Here is a 19,519-nt window from a genome sequence, read left to right on the forward strand (position 1 = left end):
GAAATCACTTCAGGGAAAAGGGATGAGGTGTTCCATATAGTAAGCGTTGAGGATACTGATTTAGAAATCACTTCAGGGAAAAGATGGAATGCTGAAAATAGTGATGTATAACTATATATCCTTTTTTTATTACCAGGAACATAATTGAACTGTGGGGACATGGCACCACTTATATAGAACTGAACAAAAGTCTGAGAGACACCAGCAGAAATGTCATGGTTTGTATAAAAATCAATGAGTTATGTACTAAGTAGAAATTTGGGCTGTTGGGACATGATAGTACTTATCTAGAACTGAAGTATATTTGGTTATCAGTGTTTGTTATGACATTATATGACATTGATAGTTACTTGTGTGATATGACACCAATACTCATATTGAAACATAACTGTTTATGGTTCATTTTAAACTCTCCATTTTGTTTTTCAGGCACCACATTTCGTGAAAGAAAAATCCTTCAAGTTGGAGCTAGATGCTTTTAACAAGAAACTCAGTCATCTTTATAAATTGGAAAAGTTTAAAGTAAGTGTTAGTCACACAGAGGACAATGTGTTTATCAGGTGAAGATCTGAGGTGTGTGGTTTTATCCATATAGAGGACAGTGTGTGTTTCTCGGGTGAAGATCTGAGGTGTGTGGTTTTATCCATATAGAGGACAGTGTGTGTTTCTCGGGTGAAGATCTGAGGTGTGTGGTTTTATCCATATAGAGAACAGTGTGTGTTTATCAGGTGAAGATCTGAGGTGTGTGGTTTTATCCATATAGAGGACAGTGTGTGTTTATCAGGTGAAGATCTGAGGTGTGTGGTTTTATCCATATAGAGGACAGTGTGTGTTTCTCGGGTGAAGATCTGAGGTGTGTGGTTTTATCCATATAGAGGACAGTGTGTGTTTATCAGGTGAAGATCTGAGGTGTGTGGTTTTATTCATATAGAGGACAGTGTGTGTTTATCAGGTGAAGATCTGAGGTGTGTGGTTTTATCCATATAGAGGACAGTGTGTGTTTATCAGGTGAAGATCTGAGGTGTGTGGTTTTATCCATATAGAGGACAGTGTGTGTTTCTCGGGTGAAGATCTGAGGTGTGTGGTTTTATCCATATAGAGGACAGTGTGTGTTTATCAGGTGAAGATCTGAGGTGTGTGGTTTTATCCATATAGAGGAGAGTGTGTGTTTCTCGGGTGAAGATCTGAGGTGTGTGGTTTTATCCATATAGAGAACAGTGTGTGTTTATCAGGTGAAGATCTGAGGTGTGTGGTTTTATTCATATAGAGGACAGTGTGTGTTTCTCGGGTGAAGATCTGAGGTGTGTGGTTTTATCCATATAGAGGACAGTGTGTGTTTCTCGGGTGAAGATCTGAGGTGTGTGGTTTTATCCATATAGAGGACAGTGTGTGTTTCTCGGGTGAAGATCTGAGGTGTGTGGTTTTATCCATATAGAGGACAGTGTGTGTTTCTCGGGTGAAGATCTGAGGTGTGTGGTTTTATCCATATAGAGGACAGTGTGTGTTTCTCGGGTGAAGATCTGAGGTGTGTGGTTTTATCCATATAGAGGACAGTGTGTGTTTCTCGGGTGAAGATCTGAGGTGTGTGGTTTTATCCATATAGAGGACAGTGTGTGTTTCTCGGGTGAAGACCTGAGGTGTGTGGTTTTATCCATATGGAGGACAGTGTGTGTTTCTCGGGTGAAGATCTGAGGTGTGTGGTTTTATTCATATAGAGGACAATGTGTTTATCAGGTGAAGATCTGAGGTGTGTGGTTTTATCCATATAGAGGACAGTGTGTGTTTCTCGGGTGAAGATCTGAGGTGTGTGGTTTTATCCATATAGAGGACAGTGTGTGTTTCTCGGGTGAAGATCTGAGGTGTGTGGTTTTATCCATATAGAGGACAGTGTGTGTTTCTCGGGTGAAGATCTGAGGTGTGTGGTTTTATCCATATAGAGGACAGTGTGTGTTTCTCGGGTGAAGATCTGAGGTGTGTGGTTTTATCCATATAGAGGACAGTGTGTGTTTCTCGGGTGAAGATCTGAGGTGTGTGGTTCAAGTAATTATACAGAAAAACTTTGATGTTTTGAAGCTCAAGGGACTACCACAATTACTTCACCTTTAAATCATTGGGCTATCAATGTCTTCATGTTCATGGCTATAGTGGCACTTGATGACACAATATTCAACTGAACAAAGATGACAAATACAAAAACACAAGTGTAAATGAAAAGGTGCATTTTGATCTTAAAACAAAACATTTTCATTCATGAAAAGATAAAAACATTTCTTTAAATAGAAATCAACAAGAAATTGACAATGTATGCTTATGTTTACATTTATACCTTCATGTCACACAGCATGTTTATTTTACAGATTGATTTGAAATGACATGGCCCATTAGAGTGGTGAAGTGTTAGTGTAATTACTTTAAGACTGATACATACATGTTATGGGTACTAATGAATTTCAATGAAAGCAAATTAATATAATGTATTCAGTCCAGAGAAGACAGCACTAACCTCACACATTTTTGGTCATAGAATGACACAAATGTTTGCTGATATTCTGAAGACAGCAACTCTGGGTCAATAGAAGAAAATGATTGACAGATAAATATCCTTGCTTTTCATGTTTTTATACTTTAAACTTAAAGTGATGCTTTGGGTATGTATGACATCATCCAAGAGACAGGATTTCCTCTGATTTTTTCACAATTTTGTAAATTAGACCAAACTAAGTGCCATTACTGCAATGGTGGTGGTAAACATCACATGAGGTCCCATTATCATTTATTAGATACCATAGCTTGTAAGTGAGCAATTAAACTTTAATCTGTGTCCAGTCATTTAGTAATAGCTTATCAAAAAGCCAATAATAATTAATCCCATTGTCAGGTAGCAATCTGTGTTGAAATGTGTGTTGCTATGGGGTGATAATACCTGTAAAGGTAAATGTTTGTATCATGAAGTGTCAATTACTGTGTTATCACAGTTTACGGCCCATGAAAAAACTGATACATCCCAAAGTATGATTTATAAAACTTAGATTCATAGAGGGGTAAATCAGCAGCAATATATCAGAATGAAATTTGTGAACAGACAAAAACTTTGATACATCAAGAATTTTGAATCATGGAAGTTTGATTCATAGTAGTTTGAAAGTATTATATATATATGTAACAGGTTTTATAATTGCTATTACAGTCTTCTATCATAGGTTGTAAAATTTTAACATTTTTGACTTCTAGAAAACCCCTAAACCGATTTCAACGAAATTTTACAAAATCCTTCAGAAATGGATCTCACATTTTCCCTTGGGGAGGGAATAAAATTTACTGTATTTTGTATAGGAAAATTACATTTTTGAGCATAATTTGTTTATTTTCTTTCAAAAATAGCTCAAACTTGGTTAGATTTTTTTCTATTAGTGTTAGCTGATAGTTTGATGAGATGCCCATATTGACCTTGACTGACCCCCAGGGGCTGATTGACATGGTCAAAAATGAGTCAAATTGATGCTGAAATTTCACAGATATTCTACTGTTCCTGGATGGAAGATTATATATAGGAAAATTCAAATCTTGCGTGTAATTTCTTTTGATTCAAACATGGGACAGCAGTAAATGTATATACAATTTACATTCACATTGTATATACAATATAGTTAAAGTTACATTACTTTTTGTAACAAAATAACTTCTATGTTAGAAGAAGCTTTGTGACTGCGGTGACCGTTAAGACCCATGGGACTCCCTCCCATTACTAGACACAGTGCAATTGTTGATAACATCTAGAGGAACAAGTGGGAGTATTTTCTGTAGTTTATACAGCCATATTTATGTCCCCAAAACGAGGTTTCCAACGCGTTTCTCAAAAACTATTGCATGGAATTTAAAAAACTTTACACACATATTCATACATGCGAGGCTGAGTGCAGGCCACTTGAATTTTTCCAGTTGGTCATCTGAGCGGTCAGTTGTGGTCAAAATTTGGCCAAATTTTAGATATTGTCTGATTTTCGTGAAAATTAGTATATATGTATAAGGTGGAACTAGGAGCAAAATGGCATAGTCCATTTTTCATTCGCTCATCGATCGGTCATCTGAGTGGTCAGCTGTGGTCAGAATTTGGCCAAATTTTAGATATTGTCCGATTTTCGTGAAAATTGGTATATATGTATTAGGTGGCACTATAGGAGCAAAATGGCGTTGTCCATGTTTGGCATGACTGCAGGTCTGATTATTGTGATCATTTACTGCTGAATGGTCATTTGGGGGACATTTGTAATGGTCCCCACTACAATTAGTACTTGTTAAGACTTAATTTTGATGCACATTTTTTTTTCTGTAGAATTTGCCTGATGATGTGCTAGATTTTCAAGGTGAAGTAAATTTAAAAAATCCAGATGGGACATTTTATCTTTTGGAGGATTATGGACCATATGGCAGCCAGCCTCCAGACCATCCACATCACATCTATTTTGGAAGGCAGGTAAAGTCAAAATATATAATATATAGTTGAACATATTTATAAGATAGCAATAAAATGGAGTTGTGTCCCTTTAAATCTCCTTTAATCAAAAGAGATAGAAACCCCAGCCATCCTCCTAAAGGCCTACATCAGTCCACAGGCCCTTGTTTGATATTACAAGATATTCAGTGTGTATTATGTGTAAAATGTGTGTGAAAATTGGATCAGCTTGTATAAAACAAAACTGTACAATGAACTGTTTGAAAGTGATGTGAAGTAGTTGTAAAAGAAGAATGGAGATATTTGGAAAAAAACTATGTAAATATGTATATTTTGTACATATGAATGGTGTATGGTGTGCGAGAACCCTTCTGTGGAGAGGGCATTATTTGTAAGGGAGTGATCCCAGAGTCCCAACCCTGGCAGTCTCAATTATCGCTGGAATAATAAAATATTGTGTAACAAAAACAAAAAAAAAGAAAGAAAAAGAATCTATAAAATAGCAAATATAGACAACCAGACAATATCGATAGGAAGAATCAAAACTGTTTAATAGTTGACATGCAAAAACAAAAAAAAGTTGGGGTGCTGTGTATGCCGTCCTCAGAATCCTCCTATAGGTGGTCCTCGATATTTGCTGTTTACACATCTTTGAACAGGACTCCTGTATTCCACTAGTAATCCATCCTAGGAAGACTGCCGATATTACTGAATCTACCAGACTAAATGTTCGATCTCGTTTTCTTTGTAATATACAGTCTAACCTGTCATAACGGCCACCTTAGTTAGACGGCCACATGCTTATAACGGCCGTTTTCAGACCCTCCCAATCGTTTTTGCTTATTAATGATACCTAATTTAACAGCCACCTGTCTAACATGGCCAGCGGCCACCCTTTTCGTCCCCAAACTCGTGATCGAACCTTGTTTAAACGGCCGTTTTTTCCACAAGTCATTTGACAAGCTTTCTTGACTGCAAGTCACGTTTTCTCGCCACGTGAACATTCCTACATAGAAAACAGCTGATGGCATGTAAACACAATTCACCATGCGTTTTATATTGAGTTTAATTTCTTTTACGTCACTGGTATACACAATACAGGCATATTATCACTATTGTGGCAAATCACTTCGAAATATGAGCAGCAAACGAAAAACTTAAACTCTTGAAGAGTGCTACAATGCACTTTCGATGCTTGACACTGGAAAAAGTGCATGGGCCGTTGCTAAAGACCTCAGTGTTGGCAGGACGCAAGTTCTCCAAATATTAAAAAGAAAAGCCGAACGGTAAGGGATACGAAGCACACAACATATTCAATATGGATGATGGCTAAAGTCTGAATTATGAGACGACAAAAGAGGAACATTTTACTTTTCATAGATAATGCCCCCTCCCATCCAAAACTCCAACTGGATCAGCTAAAGCTGAAATTCTTCCCAAATGTCACCACCAAGGCTCAGCCAGTGGATTAAGATATAATATAAACTTTGAAACTTAAATTTCACAAGCGTCAACTTAATCACATGATTAAGGAATTGGATAGAACCACAAAAAGCAAAAGTGAAATGTTGCGCGATATATTGATTCTGGACGCAATTTACTGGTTAAAGAAGTTGTGGGATGAGGTGGAAGACTACTATCGAGAAGTGTTTAAAAAAGGCGCGGTTTGACTGAATGACTGAGAACTCACACCAAACTACAAACTCCCAAGTACAGGAAGACAGTGATCCTGCGGGTTCCGATGACAATGACAACGATGATGATGATATCCTTTTAAGTGTTGTAAAAATGTCACATGAAATTTTCGGATGTGACTTTAAGGAACTGTGTTCAATTGACGCAAATGTCAAAACCTGCGATGATAGTTTGACCAATTGGGATAACCCAGCCTCCTCAATACTGGCATGCATTCGAGAGGAGGACACAGATTGTGAATCAGAGGAGACAGATGATATCGAAAGTGAATGTGACAAGAGTGAAGTTGAACCAGTTATGTTAATTAACGATTTTATTGATTCTTTGGCAAAATTGAAAAGTTTGCAATACCTTTTTTGACTGTCTGTATAAATCTTTAAATACCTTTTTTGACTGTCTGTATAATCTTTAAATACCTTTTTTGACTGTCTGTATAATCTTTAAATACCTTTTTTAACTGTCTGTATAATCTTTAAGCACCTGTTTTGACTATCTGTATACTGTATATAAACACCTGTTTTGACTGTCTGTATACTGTATATAAACACCTGTTTTGACTGTCTGTATACTGTATATAAACACCTGTTTTGACTGTCTGTATACTGTATATAAACACCTGTTTTGACTGTCTGTATACTGTATATAAACACCTGTTTTGACTGTCTGTATACTGTATATAAACACCTGTTTTGACTGTCTGTATACTGTATATAAACACCTGTTTTGACTGTCTGTATACTGTATATAAACACCTGTTTTGACTGTCTGTATACTGTATATAAACACCTGTTTTGACTGTCTGTATACTGTATATAAACACCTGTTTTGACTGTCTGTATACTGTATATAAACACCTGTTTTGACTGTCTGTATACTGTATATAAACACCTGTTTTGACTGACTGTATACTGTATATAAACACCTGTTTTGACTGTCTGTATACTGTATATAAACACCTGTTTTGACTGTCTGTATACTGTATACTGTATATAAACACCTGTTTTGATGTCTGTATGTATATAAAAGTACTGTCTGTATATAAACACCTGTTTTGACTGTCTGTATACTGTATATAAACACCTTTAAACACCTGTTTTGACTGTCTGTATACTGTATATAAACACCTGTTTTGACTGTCTGTATACTGTATATAAACACCTGTTTTGACTGTCTGTATACTGTATATAAACACCTGTTTTGACTGTCTGTATACTGTATATAAACACCTGTTTTGACTGTCTGTATACTGTATATAAATACCTTTTTTGACTGTCTGTATACTGTATATAAACACCTGTTTTGACTGTCTGTATACTGTATATAAACACCTGTTTTGACTGTCTGTATACTGTATATAAACACCTGTTTTGACTGTCTGTATACTGTATATAAACACCTGTTTTGACTGTCTGTATACTGTATATAAAAACCTGTTTTGACTGTCTGTATACTGTATATAAACACCTGTTTTGACTGTCTGTATACTGTATATAAACACCTGTTTTGACTGTCTGTATACTGTATATAAACACCTGTTTTGACTGTCTGTATACTGTATATAAACACCTGTTTTGACTGTCTGTATACTGTATATAAGTACCTTTTTTAACTCCGTATAATCTTTAAACACCTGATTTGACTGTCTGTATACTGTATATAAATACCTTTTTTGACTGTCTGTATACTGTATATAAACACCTGTTTTGACTGTCTGTATACTGTATATAAACACCTGTTTTGACTGTCTGTATACTGTATATAAACACCTGTTTTGACTGTATACTGTATATAAATACCTTTTTTGACTGTCTGTATACTGTATATAAACACCTGTTTTGACTGTCTGTATATGTCTGTATACTGTATATAAACACCTGTTTTGACTGTCTGTATACTGTATATAAACACCTGTTTTGACTGTCTGTATACTGTATATAAACACCTGTTTTGACTGTCTGTATACTGTATATAAACACCTGTTTTGACTGTCTGTATACTGTATATAAACACCTGTTTTGACTGTCTGTATACTGTATATAAACACCTGTTTTGACTGTCTGTATACTGTATATAAACACCTGTTTTGACTGTCTGTATACTGTATATAAACACCTGTTTTGACTGTCTGTATACTGTATATAAACACCTGTTTTGACTGTCTGTATACTGTATATAAACACCTGTTTTGACTGTCTGTATACTGTATATAAACACCTGTTTTGACTGTCTGTATACTGTATATAAACACCTGTTTTGACTGTCTGTATACTGTATATAAACACCTGTTTTGACTGTCTGTATACTGTATATAAACACCTGTTTTGACTGTCTGTATACTGTATATAAACACCTGTTTTGACTGTCTGTATACTGTATATAAACACCTGTTTTGACTGTCTGTATACTGTATATAAACACCTGTTTTGACTGTCTGTATACTGTATATAAATACCTTTTTTGACTGTCTGTATAATCTTTAAACACCTGTTTTGACTGTCTGTATACTGTATATAAACACCTGTTTTGACTGTCTGTATACTGTATATAAACACCTGTTTTGACTGTCTGTATATAAACACCTGTTTTGACTGTCTGTATACTGTATATAAACACCTGTTTTGACTGTCTGTATACTGTATATAAACACCTGTTTTGACTGTCTGTATACTGTATATAAACACCTGTTTTGACTGTCTGTATACTGTATATAAACACCTGTTTTGACTGTCTGTATACTGTATATAAACACCTGTTTTGACTGTCTGTATAATCTTTAAACACCTGTTTTGACTGTCTGTATACTGTATATAAACACCTGTATTGACTATCTGTATACTGTATAGAAACACCTGTTTTGACTGTCTGTGACTGTCTGTATACTGTATATAAACACCTGTTTTGACTGTCTGTATACTGTATATAAACACCTGTTTTGACTGTCTGTATAATCTTTAAACACCTGTTTTGACTGTCTGTATACTGTATATAAACACCTGTTTTGACTGTCTGTATACTGTATATAAACACCTGTTTTGACTGTCTGTATACTGTATATAAACACCTGTTTTGACTGTCTGTATACTGTATATCTGTTTTACCTGTATATTGACCTGTTTTGACTGTCTGTATACTGTATATAAACACCTGTTTTGACCGTCTGTATACTGTATATAAACACCTGTTTTGACCGTCTGTATACTGTATATAAACACCTGTTTTGACCGTCTGTATACTGTATATAAACACCTGTTTTGACTGTCTGTATACTGTATATAAACACCTGTTTTGACTGTCTGTATACTGTATATAAACACCTGTTTTGACTGTCTGTATACTGTATATAAACACCTGTTTTGACTGTCTGTATACTGTATATAAACACCTGTTTTGACTGTCTGTATACTGTATATAAACACCTGTTTTGACTGTCTGTATACTGTATATAAACACCTGTTTTGACTGTCTGTTTGACCTGTTTTGAATGTCTGTATACTGTATATAAACACCTGTTTTGAATGTCTGTATACTGTATATAAACACCTGTATTGACTATCTGTATACTGTATAGAAACACCTGTTTTGACTGTCTGTATACTGTATATAAACACCTGTTTTGACTGTCTGTATACTGTATATAAACACCTGTTTTGACTGTCTGTATACTGTATATAAACACCTGTTTTGACTGTCTGTATACTGTATATAAACACCTGTTTTGACTGTCTGTATACTGTATATAAACACCTGTTTTGACTGTCTGTATACTGTATATAAACACCTGTTTTGACTGTCTGTATATATAAACACCTGTTTTGACTGTATACTGTATATAAACACCTGTTTTATACTGTATATAAACACCTGTTTTGACTGTTGACTGTATATCTGTATGACTCTGTATATAAACACCTGTTTTGACTGTCTGTATACTGTATATAAACACCTGTTTTGACCGTCTGTATACTGTATATAAACACCTGTTTTGACCGTCTGTATACTGTATATAAACACCTGTTTTGACCGTCTGTAACCTGTTTTGACTGTCTGTATACTGTATATAAACACCTGTTTTGACTATCTGTATACTGTATATAAACACCTGTTTTGACTGTCTGTATACTGTATATAAACACCTGTTTTGACTGTCTGTATACTGTATATAAACACCTGTTTTGACTGTCTGTATACTGTATATAAACACCTGTTTTGACTGTCTGTATACTGTATATAAACACCTGTTTTGACTGTCTGTATACTGTATATAAACACCTGTTTTGACTGTCTGTATACTGTATATAAACACCTGTTTTGACTGTCTGTATACTGTATATAAACACCTGTTTTGACTGTCTGTATACTGTATATAAACACCTGTTTTGACTGTCTGTATACTGTATATAAACACCTGTTAGCTTAGGACCTACACTAAGCCTATGACCTATGACCTTCACTAAGCCTATGACCTTCACTAAGCCTAGGACCTTCACTAAACTTAGGACCTACACTAAGCTGAGGACCTACACTAAGCCTAAGACCTAACTAAGCCTAAGATCTACACTAAGCCTTGTACCTATATTAAGCCTCTGTCCTACACTAAGCCTAAGCCTAGGTTCTTCAAAAAGCCAAAGACCTACACTAAGCTTAGGACCTACACTAAGCCTTTGACCTACACTAAGCCTAGGACCTATACTAAGCCTAAGACCTACACTAAGTCTGGGACCTACACTAAGCCTAGGACCTACACTATCCATAAGACTTACACTAAGCCTAAGACCTACACTAAGTCTGGGACCTACACTAAGCTTTGTACCTATATTAAGCCTCCGTCCTACACTAAGCCTAGGACCTATACTAAGCCTTGGTTCTTCAAAAAGCCAAAGACCTACACTAAGCTTAGGACCTACACTAAGCCTCTGTCCTACACTAATCCTAGGACCTATACTAAGCCTTTGACCTACACTAAGTCTAGGACCTATACTAAGCCTAAGACCTACACTAAGTCTGGGACCTACACTAAGCCTCGGACCTACACTAAGCCTAAGACCTAAACTAAGTCTGGGACCTGCACTAAGCTTAAGACCTACACTGTGTCTGGGACCTACACTAAGCCTAGGACCTACACTAAGCTTAAGACCTACACTAAGCCTAGGACCTATACTTAGCCTAAGTCCTTCAAAAAGCCAAAGACCTCCACTAAGCCTAGGGCCTACACTAAGCCTCAGTCCTACACTAAGCCTCAGTCCTACACTAAGCCTAGGACCTATACTAAGCCTTTGACCTACACTAAGCCTAGGACCTATACTAAACCAAAGACCTACACTAAGTCTGGGACCTACACTAAGCCTAGGACTTACACTAAGCCTCAGTCCTATACTAAGCCTAGGACCAATGCTAAGCCTTTGACCTATATTAAGCCTAGGACCTATACTAAGCCTAAGACCTACATTAAGCCAAGGACCTACACAAAGCTTTAGACCTACACTATGAATAAGACTTACACTAAGCCTAGGACCTACACTTTGTCTGGGACCTACACTAAACCTGGGACCTACACTAAGCCTAGGACTTACACTAAGCCTCAGTCCTTTACTAAGCCTAGGACCTACACTAAGCCTAAGACCTACACTAAGTCTGAGACCTACACTAAGTCTGGGACCTACACTAAGCCTGGGACCTATACTAAGCCTAGGACTTACACTAAGCCTGGGACCTACACTAAGCCTGGGACCTACACTAAGCCTGGGACCTATACTAAGCCTAGGACTTACACTAAGCCTGGGACCTATACTAAGCCTGGGACCTACTCTAAGCCTGGGACCTATACTAAGCCTAGGACTTACACTAAGCCTGGGACCTATACTAAGCCTGGGACCTACTCTAAACCTGGGACCTACATAAGGCATAAGGCCTACACTAACACTGAACTTGTAATGATGAGTAGTGTTATGATCTTATTATAAATCAGTATTATGAGTTGAATTCTATGTTATGTTCAGACAAATCAATTTGTATACTTTATTAGTGATATTCGGGATGAATGAACTATAGTTATATTTTGTTTACAGCTAACACCAGTATGGATGCTGGTCTATCTCTTCTAATGGCAAATATTGGCAAGGTGAGAAAGAATCATCTGATCATGGACCCATTTGTGGGGACAGGTATGTAACACTACACACATGGTACGTTACACTACACATATGGTATGTAACACTATACAGATGGTATGTAACACTACACAGATGGTATGTAACACTATATGGTATGTAACACTACACAGATGGTATGTAACACTACACAGATGGTATGTAACACTATATGGTACGTAACACTACACACATGGTATGTAACACTACACATATGGTATGTAACACTACACAGATGGTATGTAACACTATATGGTACATAACACTATATGGTATGTAACACTACACATATGGTATGTAACACTACACAGATGGTATGTAACACTATATGGTACGTAACACTACACACATGGTATGTAACACTACACATATGGTATGTAACACTACACAGATGGTATGTAACACTACACATATGGTATGTAACACTACACATATGGTATGTAACACTATAAAGATGGTATGTAACACTACACATATGGTATGTAACACTATATGGTATGTAACACTACACATATGGTATGTAACACTACACAGATGGTATGTAACACTACACATATGGTATGTAACACTACACAGATGGTATGTAACACTATATGGTATGTAACACTACACATATGGTATGTAACACTACACAGATGGTATGTAACACTATATGGTATGTAACACTACACATATGGTATGTAACACTACACAGATGGTATGTAACACTACACAGATGGTATGTAACACTAAACAGATGGTATGTAACACTACACATATGGTATGTAACACTACACAGATGGTATGTAACACTACACAGATGGTATGTAACACTACACAGATGGTATGTAACCATATACAGATGGTATGTAACACTACACAGATGGTATGTAACACTACACAGATGGTATGTAACACTATACAGATGGTATGTAACACTACACAGATGGTATGTAACACTACACAGATGGTATGTAACACTACACAAATGATATGTAACAGTACACAGATGGTATGTTATACTACACAGATGGTATGTAACACTACACATATGGTATGTAACACTACACAGATGGTATGTAACACTACACATATGGTACGTAACACTAAACAGATGGTATGTAACACTACACAGATGGTATGTAACAATATACAGATGGTATGTAACACTACACAGATGGTATGTAACACTACACAGATGGTATGTAACACTACACAGATGGTATGTAAAACTGTACAGCTGGTATGTAACACTACACAGATGGTATTTAACACTACACAAATGATATGTAACACTACACAGATTGTACGTAACACTACACAGATGGTATGTAACACTACACAGATGGTATGTAACACTACACAGATGGCATTTAACACTACACAGATGGTATGTAACACTACACAGATGGTATGTAACACTATATGGTATATAACACTACACAGATGGTATGTAACACTACACAGATGGTATGATGGTATGTAACACTACACAGATGGTACGTAACAATATACAGATGGTATGTAACACTACACAGATGGTATGTAACACTACACAGATGGTATGTAACACTACACAGATGGTATGTAACACTATACAGATGGTATGTAACACTACACAGATGGTATGTAACACTACACAGATGACACTACACAGATGGTATGTAACACTACACAGATGACATTTAACACTACACAGATGGTATGTAACACTACACAGATGGTATGTAACACTACACAGATGGTATGTAACACTACACAGATGGTATGTAACACTATATGATACGTAACACTACACAGATTGTATGTAACACTACACAGATGGTATGTAACACTACACAGATGGTATGTAACACTATAAAGATGGTATTTAACACTATATGGTATGTAACACTATACAGATGGTATGTAACACTACACAGATGGTATGTAACACTACACAGATGGTATGTAACACTACACAAATGATATGTAACAGTACACAGATGGTATGTTATACTACACAGATGGTATGTAACACTACACATATGGTATGTAACACTACACAGATGGTATGTAACACTATATGGTATGTAACACTACACAGATGGTATGTAACACTATATGGTATGTAACACTACACATATGGTATGTAACACTACACAGATGGTATGTAACACTACATAGATGGTATGTAACACTATATGGTATGTAACACTACACAGATGGTATGTAACAATATACAGATGGTATGTAACACTACACAGATGGTATGTAACACTACACAGATGGTATGTAACACTACACAGATGGCATTTAACACTACACAGATGGTATGTAACACTATACAGATGGTATGTAACACTACACAGATGGTATGTAACACTACACAGATGACACTACACAGATGGTATGTAACTCTACACAGATGGTATGTAACACTACACAAATTGTATGTAACACTACACAGATGATATGTAACACTTCACAGATGGTATGTAACACTACACAGATGGTATGTAACACTATACAGATGGTATGTAACACTACACAGATGGTATGTAACACTATATGGTATGTAACACTACACAGATGGTATGTAACACTATATGGTATGTAACACTACACAGATGGTATGTAACAATACACAAATGGTATGTAACACTACACAGATGGTATGTAACACTATACAGATGGTATGTAACACTACACAGATGGTATGTAACTCTACACAGATGGTATGTAACACTACTACACAGATGGTATGTAACACTACACAGATGTAACACTACACAGATGGTATGTAACACTACACAGATGGTATGTAACAATACACAGATGATATGTAACAGTACACAGATGGTATGTTATACTACACAGATGGTATGTAACACTATACAGATGGTATGTAACACTACACAAATGGTATGTAACACTACACAGATGGTATGTAACACTATACAGATGGTATGTAACACTACACAGATGGTATGTAACACTATACAGATGGTATGTAACACTACACAGATGGTACGTAACACTACACAGATGGTATGTAACACTACACAGATGGTATGTAACACTATATGGTATGTAACACTACACAGATGGTATGTAACACTACACAGATGGTATGTAACACTATACAGATGGTATGTAACACTACACAGATGGTATGTAACACTACACAGATGGTATGTAACACTACACAGATGGTATGTAACACTACACAGATGGTATGTAACACTACACAGATGGTATGTAACACTATATGGTATGTAACACTACACAGATGGTATGTAACACTACACAGATGGTAACACAGATGGTATGTAACACTACACAGATGGTATGTAACACTACACAGATGGTATGTAACACTATACAGATGGTATGTAACACTACACAGATGGTATGTAACACTACACAGATGGTATGTAAAACTGTACAGATGGTATGTAACACTACACAGATGGTATGTAACACTACACAGATGGTATGTAACACTACACAGATGACACTACACAGATGGTATGTAACACTACACAGATGACATTTAACACTACACAGATGGTATGTAACACTACACAGATGGTATGTAACACTATACAGATGGTATGTAACACTACACAGATGGTATGTAACACTACACAGATGGTATGTAACACTACACAGATGGTATGTCAAACTACACAGATGGTATGTAACACTATATGGTACGTAACACTAAACAGATGGTATGTAACACTACACAGATGGTATGTAACCATATACAGATGGTATGTAACACTACACAGATGGTATGTAACACTATATGGTATGTAACACTACACAGATGGTACGTAACACTACACAGATGGTACGTAACACTACACAGATGGTATGTAACACTACACAGATGGTATGTAACACTACACAGATGGTATGTAACAGTATACAGATGGTATGTAACACTACACAGATGGTATGTAACAATATACAAATGGTATGTAACACTACACAGATGTTATGTAACACTACACAGATGGTATGTAACACTACACACATGTAACACTACACAGATGGTATGTAACACTACACAGATGACATTTAACACTACACAGATGGTATGTAACACTACACAGATGGTATGTAACACTATACAGATGGTATGTAACACTAGATGGTATGTAACACTACACAGATGGTATGTAACACTACACAGATGGTATGTAACACTATACAGATGGTATGTAACACTACACAGATGGTATGTAACATTACACAGATTTTAACACAGATGGTATGTAACACTATACAGATGGTATGTAACTCTACACAGATGGTATGTAACACTATATGGTACGTAACACTACACAGATGGTATGTAACACTACACAGATGGTATGTAACACTACACAGATGGTATGTAACACTACACAGATGGTATGTAACACTACACAGATGGTATGTAACACTACACAGATGGTATGTAACACTATATGGTACGTAACACTACACAGATGGTATGTAACACTACACAGATGGTATGTAACCATATACAGATGGTATGTAACACTACACAGATGATATGTAACACTACACAGATGGTATGTAACACTACACAGATGGCATTTAACACTACACAGATGGTATGTAACACTACACAGATGGTATGTAACACTATACAGATGGTATGTAACACTACACAGATGGTATGTAACACTACACAGATGACACTACACAGATGGTATGTAACACTACACAGATGGTATGTAACACTACACAGATGGTATGTAACACTACACAGATGGTATGTAACACTACACAGATGACACTACACAGATGGTATGTAACACTACACAGATGGTATGTAACAATACACAGATGGTATGTAACACTACACAGATGGTATGTAACACTACACAGATGGTATGTAACACTATATGGTATGTAACACTACACAGATGGTATGTAACACTATAAAGATGGTATGTAACACTATATGGTATGTAACACTACACAGATGGTATGTAACACTACACAGATGGTATGATGGTATGTAACACTACACAGATGGTATGTAACACTACACAGATGGCATTTAACACTACACAGATGGTATGTAACACTACACAGATGGTATGTAACACTATATGGTATGTAACACTACACAGATGGTATGTAACACTACACAGATGACACTACACAGATGGTATGTAACACTACACAGATGGTATGTAACACTATATGGTATGTAACACTACACAGATGGTATGTAACACTATATGGTATGTAACACTACACAGATGGTATGTAACACTACACAGATGGTATGTAACACTATATGGTATGTAACACTAACACTACACAGATGGTATGTAACACTACACAGATGGTATGTAACACTACACTATATGGTATGTAACACTACACAGATGGTATGTAACACTACACAGATGGTATGTAACACTATACAGATGGTATGTAACACTACACAGATGGTATGTAACACTATATGGTATGTAACACTACACAGATGGTATGTAACACTACACAGATGGTATGTAACACTATACAGATGGTATGTAACACTACACAGATGGTATGTAACACTACACAGATGACACTACACAGATGGTATGTAACACTACACAGATGGCATTTAACACTACACAGATGGTATGTAACACTATACAGATGGTATGTAACACTACACAGATGGTATGTAACACTACACAGATGACACTACACAGATGGTATGTAACACTACACAGATGGTATGTAACACTATACAGATGGTATGTAACACTACACAGATGGTATGTAACACTACACAGATGGTATGTAACCATATACAGATGGTATGTAACACTACACAGATGATATGTAACACTACACAGATGGTATGTAACACTACACAAATGACATTTAACCCTACACAGATGGTATGTAACACTACACAGATGGTATGTAACACTATATGGTACGTAACACTACACAGATGGTATGTAACACTACACAGATGGTATGTAACACTATATGGTATGTAACACTACACAGATGGTATGTAACACTACACAGATGGTATGTAACACTATATGGTATGTAACACTACACAGATGGTATGTAACACTACACAGATGGTATGTAACACTATATGGTATGTAACACTACCCAGATGGTATGTAACACTATACAGATGGTATGTAACACTACACAGATGGTATGTAACACTACACAGATGGTATGTAAAACTGTACAGATGGTATGTAACACTATATGGTATGTAACACTACACAGATGGTATGTAACACTACACAGATGGTATGTAACACTACACAGATGGTATGTCACACTACACAGATGGTATATAACACTATATGGTACGTAATACTACACAGATGGTATGTAACACTATATGGTATGTAACACTACACAGATGGTATGTAACATTACACAGATTTTAACACAGATGGTATGTAACACTATACAGATGGTATGTAACTCTACACAGATGGTATGTAACACTATATGGTACGTAACACTACACAGATGGTATGTAACACTACACAGATGGTATGTAACACTACACAGATGGTATGTAACACTACACAGATGACATTTAACACTACACAGATGGTATGTAACACTACACAGATGGTATGTAACACTATACAGATGGTATGTAACACTACATAGATGGTATGTAACACTATATGGAAGTAACACTACACAGATGGTATGTAACACTACACAGATGGTATGTAACACTATATGGTATGTAACACTACACAGATGGTATGTAACACTACATAGATGGTATGTAACACTATATGGTATGTAACACTACACATATGGTATGTAACACTATACAGATGGTATGTAACACTATACAGATGGTATGTAACACTATACAGATGGTATGTAACACTATACAGATGGTATGTAACACTACACAGATGGTATGTAACACTACACAGATGGTATGTAACACTACACAGATGGTATGTAACACTATATGGTATGTAACACTACACAGATGGTATGTAACACTACACAGATGATATGTAACACTATACAGATTGTATGTAACACTACACAGATGGTATGTAACACTACACAGATGGTATGTAACACTATATGGTATGTAACACTACCCAGATGGTATGTAACACTATACAGATGGTATGTAACACTACACAGATGGTATGTAACACTACACAGATGGTACGTAACACTACACACATGGTATGTAACACTACACATATGGTATGTAACACTACAC

General features: G+C 36.2%; 1 protein-coding gene across 1 annotated transcript in view; it reads left to right on the forward strand.

Annotated features, from left to right (window-relative positions):
• LOC132549216 (tRNA (guanine(10)-N2)-methyltransferase homolog) overlaps positions 1 to 19,519 on the forward strand; it is a 53,077-nt gene that overhangs the window by 6,089 nt on the left and 27,469 nt on the right. Inside the window, exons 4-8 of the mRNA XM_060213133.1 lie at positions 137 to 218; positions 430 to 522; positions 4,334 to 4,474; positions 6,275 to 6,447; positions 12,197 to 12,309. Coding sequence (XP_060069116.1) covers positions 137 to 218; positions 430 to 522; positions 4,334 to 4,474; positions 6,275 to 6,447; positions 12,197 to 12,309 — 602 coding nt within the window. The remainder of the gene's footprint in view (positions 1 to 136; positions 219 to 429; positions 523 to 4,333; positions 4,475 to 6,274; positions 6,448 to 12,196; positions 12,310 to 19,519) is intronic.

The sequence above is a fragment of the Ylistrum balloti genome, unplaced genomic scaffold, assembly GCF_031769215.1.
Source record: "Ylistrum balloti isolate Yb309-2 unplaced genomic scaffold, AGI_CSIRO_Ybal_v1 Utg370050, whole genome shotgun sequence".
NCBI lineage: Eukaryota > Metazoa > Mollusca > Bivalvia > Pectinida > Pectinidae > Ylistrum > Ylistrum balloti.